Here is an 8,536-nt window from a genome sequence, read left to right on the forward strand (position 1 = left end):
AATTTGTAGGACTTTTACCAAAAGAGCTAGGGCGCCACTGGGTTTATGAAAAAACCAAGAGTTCTATACCAAATATTTATACCACTCGATGTATTGCTTCTGCGGTTTTAAATATTAATATCATCTATTTAAAAGTCTGACAGGTCTTTAAGCATCAAATTCAAAGCTAAACTATCTTTATTTCGTAGGTAAGCAAACAACACTTAAAATAGTCACATTGATTAAATTCTACTGCTCATTCGCAAAGCGATTTCCCTGAGAAGAATGAGTAAGAAACTCGAGAAAGTCAAAAAGTTGCACTATGTAAATAAAAAAAGATGGTTTTCTAAAATAAGGGCCTATCGAAAAAGGATCTAATTCATCGGAAGACGATTTAAAAAAAACTGAAACGCGTCTGCTGCGGAAAGTTGACGAATTTTGTTTTTTTTTGTAATAATATCAAGTGACGGGACGAACAAGTCATGCGACTTATACATGTAAGCTACACGCCTGTCCATAACAATTGCAGTGGCACTCAGAACTTTCTGAGGGCACTGCTACTGCGCCCGTCACCCTGAGACACAAATTGATAAGTCCCATGTGCCTGTAATTTCACAAGCACCAAATACACCCTTACCCTTCAAAACCGGAACACAGTAATACTGACGTTACTGCTTGGCGGCAGAAACAGGTAAAGTGGCAGTACTATCCTGGACGAACTCTTTCACAAGGAGCTCTACTGCTCACTTAATTCTAATAAAAAAAAAGCAGGAGTTTCATTTACAATAAAATTTTGCATTTTCTGAATAAATCTAAGTAATAAGTCAAAACAGGATCCATTGTGGATTGAGTTACGAGAGTTTTTTAAAAGCAGCGATTTGTACTTGGATATTGACAATTTTATTTTTTATTTATTTGTTTGCAATCAGGTAACAAAGGCCCATAAATACATACCTTATAGACTAACATACATAATAATACAATAGAACACTACTGACTAATTATTATTTACACGTATTGACTGCGACGTGTAACGCAACGTGGGTGTCCGATAGCCGGCCTCGGAAACGTCGATACATTACCCCCTTCGGCCTCAAAACTCATCTTTCATGAAGGTGTTCAACTCTTCTCGGTGGTACTGATGATACATCTCCAGAGATAAATATACTTTTCATTTTCTTCCCCTTTGTTAGTAACTGCCTGGGTTGTGGTTGTGGAGCACTGGATCGGTTAGCAGCGGCAACAGCAGCGTAGTCACGTTGAGGGGTCAATATGCTTACGCGTGACCTCTCCGCCGGGGCGGAAGAACGAGGGGCGGGGAACGGGGAAACGCACGTGGTGACATTGGTCGGTGACGTTTGGGCCGACTCAAAACTGCCGATGGAAGCGTTTTGCGCCCCGCGACAAGTATTCACGTTACAGGCCTCGGGTGACCTACGTCTGAGGCCTCCAATTTACAGTGAACTTCAGCAAGGCTCTTCTCTCTTCTTCTTATCTTTATTACAATAAATACAGAATATTTTTTGAAATATACCAAGACGTACGCACAGGTCAGTAGTTGGCCTGTCTATATTTCAGTGCAAACGGGAGTTCATTTTTATAAGAGCTGTATCGCTAATGTGTTACCAATAATATATGGCCCTTATTTCGTCTCTATTACTGGTTATATACTCGATACCTGTATATTTTACTAATTTTATCAATCAATCAATCAGATCATTTGTTTGCTAGTAACATGGTGGTCGAGATAACAAATAGTCGAATAGGTCGAATTAATGTTCTTACAAACATGTTTTTCCCAGAAAATATTCTAGACATGCAAGAAATTGGTCGTCACATAATGTTATTAAATTATACAGATACAGATATGTACATTTAATATAACATTGTTATATATCAGTAATAACAGTCATATGTACTTAATCCTTAATAACACTGTAATATACTTTATCTTTCAACTATTCCTATAATTTTGTTTTAAATAATTTAATAGGCAAGTCTTTAATGTCATTCTCTACTCTGTTATAAATTGTAACACACATAGGCGAACCATTTTGGTTATATTTCTCTATCTTAGGTACTTCAAAAGACAGTAGTCTATAAGGATCTCTATAACTTCGACTTTAAGCCATGGTCACCCTATTCCTCAAACATCTGCAGGCTAACAATACTTGTGATTAACCAAATTAGTTCCCATTACGGCCACACTGTCGCACTGTCGCTGTCATCCGTGTATTGTCATATTGTCACCGACACTTTGACAGCCTGTCACCGACTGCCGAATGCGGGCGATTGGTGATCATTACTCATGATATGAAGACGTCATTTTAATGCTTTTACAGAATAGTGGCCCAATTTTTAATAGTTCCTTTACTGACTTATTCACCATCATCAGGTACCCATTTAAACATTCCACTGTTGGGCACGGGTTTCCTCTCAGGTGAGCGTTTAACCCACAGTCGGCCACGGACCCCATGGGGACCCCACAGATTGGGAGTGAATCACGGCGACTTCTTTGTAATAATAACCATAAGAAAATATCCTATCTCCAGTATTTCATTTAAAATATATACTATGTCGTAAAGAGCTAGAATACAAAAATAGTGTTACCATCGAAAAAAAAGTTTTCCTCCGGTTTTGCAAATCCAAATTCCCAACAAGGACTTATGGAAAAGACGTTTAGTATACTAGTTTCAAAATTGGATAAGTTTCTGATCAACCAAACATTGTTTAAACTTAGGGCGTTTAGTACTGAAAATGCGTGGTGGCTCGAATTGTGTCCGGGAGTGTACTGTTTCCCCACCTTGAGGCGTAGACGTGGGACATCCTGTATAGGTATTTATTTATTACACCAAGGTTGCACATGTAAAAGATAAATTTTAATAATGTCATTTTAACAGTAAATCCATAGTGGCGAATCCAAAATTTTATAAACATCTTTATCCACTAGTCAACATATCGTTGTGGATAAATATACATAAGAATGATTAATTTGGACTACCTATTAGCACCTTGCGATCCTTTTAACATACTTACAAACTTATGATTACTTTTCTGCAAAAATTGTATCACCTTTAAATACTTCAGAATAGAAACCAAAATGTACAGAAAATTATTTTATGAACAGCAAAGTTTACCTCCAATTGAATTTACAATCATCCGTCATCGATGGATGTCACATTACTGGTTGTATGGGTATAAATATCTACCAACATACATCTGCAGTTATTGAAATGAATACTTAATACACTGCGCTTTAATGTTTATTGGTTCGGGCAGTAATACTAATTTTGCACTTCTGTACAATGGGCAAGAATTGAGGACGTTCTTCAGAAGCTGTTTTTTCGAGATTGTCCAAGAAGATTTTTTAGAATTAAAATATGTTAGGATTAGTTTTGTTTGTGTACTTTTAGGGTTCTGTTACCAAAAATGTATTTATATTGTTATGTACATTGCCCAATTCTAATAGTAAGTTACGTACATTGTAAAGAAGGATTTTGTCAGTTATTTTATTAGAAAGCTCTTTAAGTTTTCAGGTTTCATTTACCACAATTAATGTAGCCAACTTTAACGCTTTAATTACGCATATTAAACGCCAATGTCCTGCCTTGCTATTGCAGTATTTAAGACACAGAAATAACGATTAGGCATGCCGCAGACTTTTTATTTTTTAATATCTGACATCCGAACCAGTCGATGCGGAGTTTTTCCGGATGCTGATGTTTTGCAAATTACGACAAGATTGTCGGGAGTAAGTCTAGTACTAGTGCTAATTAACTAACCAGGGATCGAGAATTCGGCAGCGTGTAATGCAGGCAACGACCTGTTTGTTTTCTAAATAAAAATTATTAAGTTTACATTGACTTGTGAACGTTTTCATTCAAGATAGCCCAGATCTAAACCCTTAAAGGACGGCCCACGAGATTTTTAAAAACTTTACAATTGAAATGTACATCAATAAAAAATGATTTCGATGCTATGTAGGACACTAGTATTTATGTGGTCTGTGATGTAGCCCAACTGTTAAAATAAGAATGAAGAAGGCTGTAAGTAACGCAATAGTATTCATTACAATGTCGTAACTTTCACAATTCGAAATTTTTTGCTAGATTTTACCTTCTTTCACAATCTATAGTCGATAAAACTGTCAACAACAACTACATGACTATTTAAATTTTTATGAAAACTGGCAACCCTGCAAATATCTTTTTACAGCGTCTTTTTAAAAGACAGCCTATGGGAAATCCCCTGTAATCAGCATACATTTATAAATATATAATTGTACCTTATTTTACGCGGGTAGCTTGTGGAAGCAACATATACAAAAGTCGTACATACTGCAATGCTTTTAGCATGCTGTTGCGGCTGGCGAGGTCCTGTGGCGCGTCTGCGATGTTTGCGGAAGCGAGGATAGACTTCTTCTCAGCCATCCATGGACAATGATGTCCATGTAGCCATCATACTACGAAAGAAAACCGCTTCTCTTTTAAAAAAACTACACGTATTCTGAAAATCGTTGCTGAGAAAATGAAGGCACCTCGTTATACTAGATCTACAGTTTCAAATAATGTACTAACACAGTTTATAATTGAACTAAAAACTGCCTCCGTGGCCTAACGCTACCGTACCGGACTGCCACGCAGAGGCCCTCGGGTTCGATTCTCGGGCCGGGAGAAATATTTGTATGGCCTACATTTATTTCTCTCGTGAGTTTGGGTGTAATTTGTGGTTGTCTATGTGTGTGTCCATGGCACCCGCGACACACGGTTTCCCTAGTGCGGGGCTATGTTGAGTGTGTGCTTTATTATTATTATTATTATTGTTGTAATTTAGTAGCAGCAGAGCTCCTTGTGAAAGAGTACGTCCCGGATGTACTGCCACCTTACCTACTTCTGCCGCCAAGCAACAATGTTAGCATTACTGCGCTCCGATTTGGAACGGTGAGGGTTCTGGTGATAACCAGACCAAATTGACTGTCCAGTCCTATTAAGTCAAATAATGATTAAAGTACCCCATAGATATCCACGATACCATGTCCAACCATTATGCACACCTAATCGAAAAACTAAGTTCGGTATGAACTCACCCATATGCAGAATCGGTAACTTATATAATTTACATAGTAAACATTTGGATGTGCACGCAGACAGTTTTGCTTCATTTTAAAAAAATATTAAATCTAAATAGTATTAGAAGTAGGTTGTTATTTTGTCGAGTATTAGATAATAGATAAATATAATAAGTCCAATTGTTAAGGACACTTTTTTATGCATGTGGTGTTTACCTTTAAGTAGCTGTGCATTAAGCTTAAACCCAAAACAGAATGTACCCAATAATAAGTATAAATGTAACAGTTGTTGGTGAACCAATAAATAAATAAAAAAATAAAATATTACGCGCACATGGGACTTGTGTGGCAATGCAGATCTTGCGATTCAAAGCTATGAATGGCACTGCAGCTGTTATAAATTCAAATTTCAAATTCATTTATTCATATCAGACAACATAGTCCATACTAATACATAGAATTACATCACATTACTAATTATATTACATATTGGTGACGTTAATTATATTTGAATATACATCAATGAAATTTTAAATAATGTCCAAATAAGTTAAATAAGATTAATTTAAGTAATCAATATCAAAAGTTAAATTAAACTGCACTGCAACTGCATGAACAGGCGTCTCACGTCTTGTTAGTCCCGTCACTCGGTATCATAACAAAAAAGTCTGTTATTTATTGTAATTATTTAATTTATTCATATGTTTCAGCAACTGGTATCTTTATATCATCAACCGTAATATAGCCCGATTGAACATACTTCAGAATGCCAATCGTCAATTTATGCAAATTATTGGTCGTCGCGAACTCAAGAAGAGACAAAACATTATCAGGTGTCACCTCATTTAACAATTTAATACAGCACTTGGTCACCAAGTCCGTCATATCGAAGTGAATTGCAAGTTCAGCTAGTTGTCTTATACCATCTTGAGGCAATATTTGTAAGTACATATATGACTTTAGATGTTCCAAAGTTTCTTTCGATGCTTTAGTCTCCTTCTTATTTAATAATTTATCTAGAAAAGAAAGATTTTGATTGAATTCTGGACTAAAGCTCGCCAAAACTGTCTTGTGAACTTCAACGCATCCACTTTCACCAACAATTTTAAAGTCGGTTAATTCAGTATCATCGTAAAGATGTTTAAATGGAGTGATTGAAGTCATCAGGGAATCCACTTCAAATGTAAAATCAAAATCAATTCTCTCGCAATTTAGTGCTTCGCCGATTTTACGCCAAGCTATATCATCGGTTAGAAAAATACTATCTTTAATTTTAAATTTCTCGCTCGACACTTTGAGAGTGTAAATCTGTTGATCATTTTGTACAGCTTTTTTGAATTTTATAAAGTATATGCACGTATAAGCTGAAGGTTCTGTTTTAGTCGTCTCACTTTCTATCTTAACTTGCAGCACAGTCGCTCCATCTAGCCTATACTCGGGACTCATTTTAATGGGAGTATCAATTTGGGTGTTACATATTAATTTAAAAATATTTTTGTCTTGGTGTACAACTGGTTGCATTCTGTAAATAAAAAAAAATATTGGAGTCAATTAATGTACAATTAATTTAAAGTTCTTATCATAGAAAAAGAGCGTGACGAGTATGTATGTATGTGTAGAACTCTAGGGGAATCACCATCATAAAATTCATCGCTGCCATTATCTACGTGATAATTTTTAATAAAGTATTTTTAAACGCTGATCGAAATGTTTATTAAAAAATATTTTACCATAGAAAACGAAACTTTAAAAAAAATGTAAATCATGTTTATATGTTTTTTCAAACAAACCAACGTTTCGGGGTCTCTACAGTTCACTAAATCAGGACCTGAAGTAGTAAATAAAATCAGTTATGTGTAGTTTACATTACCCTAATTTTGACTTTGATTTCGTCGGATTACAACAGGAAAAAAATTACTACACTTGGGTTTTAGACTTACCATCATAGACAATATTATACTTACGTGCAAAAAAACTACTATAGTTAGCAAGAAAATAAAAAAAATGCCAACAATAACACTGGCAACAACACTAAACCAACACTAGCGCAATAAACTGTAAGTAAAGTACTTACTACTTTTTATATAAGTACTAATTGATAACTTATGTTATCTGACAAGGTAAATGATATGAATGATATATATAAAATATTAGGTGTATCCTGCATGCGTTGCAATGTTACTGAAACTGAGTGAAGTTCAATGTGGTTTAGGAACCCACATTGACCCAGAGAAAGAAAAAGAAAGAAATATTATTATTTCATAATACACTTAAAAAATTAACTGTTGCGGATTTTGGCACATCAATGAAATTTGATTGCAATCGGATAAATAATAATGGAATGGATACGGGACAAACGTTAAATTTGATTTAATCAGATTAGATATGCAACGTCGTTTGTGTATCATTTACAAAGAACAGACAATTAGGCTCACTCACATTGACGCAGAGTCGATGCGTCGCGTCGCGTCCTGTTTTTCAATTTTCGTCGTCGCGCGACGGCTCTCGCATTAACGTGTCCGGATCATAATGCTGAACCAGTTCAGAGACTATTGTATAAATTTTAATGTTAATTAATACTTTTTCTATTATACATCTTCCTCTCTTCAGTATTTTACTAATTCCTCGCATTGTTTGAGAAAAATTCTATACATGCCTCGGCGGGAACCGGGATTGCTTGACTCGTATTAATACAAGGCATCGTTGGCACTCGTCCTTATAACTCATACTCGTCCCTTACTTCCGGCATCTGGAATAATGTGCTACTACAGGTCCAGTCAGCCGTGACCATGGGACCTGTAAGGGGTCCAAAACTTTAGTTTGTTTGATAAAATAAATATTTAGACCCGAAATTTTTTTTTATAATATCAAGTTACGGGACAAACAAGTCGTGCGCCTGTTGGTGAGCTACACGCCAAGATCTGAGGGGCACTGCCACTGCGTCTGTTGTTTGGACAGTAAAATTTAAAATTATGAGCTTATAATTATTAATACAAAGATCGAACACTCAGAAAAACACTCAGAAAAAATTCCTTCGATCCGGTCGGATTCGAACCGACGTCTTCTTGCATACCGTGCCAGACGCTATACCAACTAAGCCACGGAACGAACCAACGGACCTCACGAATTTTGCAAGAAGACGTCGGTTCGAATCCGACCGATCCAAGGAATTTTTTCTGAGTGTTTTTCTGAGTGTTCGATCTTTGTATTAATAATTATAACAAACTAGTGAAGTAAGTTCACAAAAAATAATTGAATATCAATTCAATAAAAATTTAATTATGAGCTTATTTTTTTACGCAAATGTCAATTGCGCAAATAAAACATGACTGTTTAACTATTTAAAGCAAAACAATTAAATAAAAAAGGATATTAGCCAAAATTCGATCAGTATATTACGTATGTATGACGGTGCTTTTCGAATAAGATTTAAACTAACGATTGTAATCTCAAAGTGGAAATAATTTCAATACTCATCAGTTCTTGTAC

At 35.6% G+C, this 8,536-nt stretch overlaps 1 protein-coding gene across 1 annotated transcript; it reads right to left on the minus strand.

Annotated features, from left to right (window-relative positions):
• Window positions 1-5,740: 5,740 nt before the first annotated feature.
• On the minus strand, window positions 5,741-6,674 carry LOC113232638. Its single transcript, XM_026467409.1, has one exon. It carries the CDS (start codon window positions 6,491-6,493, stop codon window positions 5,741-5,743), a length of 753 nt encoding a protein of 250 aa, XP_026323194.1. The 5' UTR covers window positions 6,494-6,674.
• Between the last annotated feature and the right edge of the window lie 1,862 nt (window positions 6,675-8,536).

The sequence above is a fragment of the Hyposmocoma kahamanoa genome, unplaced genomic scaffold (genome assembly GCF_003589595.1).
Source record: "Hyposmocoma kahamanoa isolate Upper Pololo Valley unplaced genomic scaffold, ASM358959v1 76, whole genome shotgun sequence".
Classification (NCBI taxonomy): Eukaryota; Metazoa; Arthropoda; class Insecta; order Lepidoptera; family Cosmopterigidae; genus Hyposmocoma; species Hyposmocoma kahamanoa.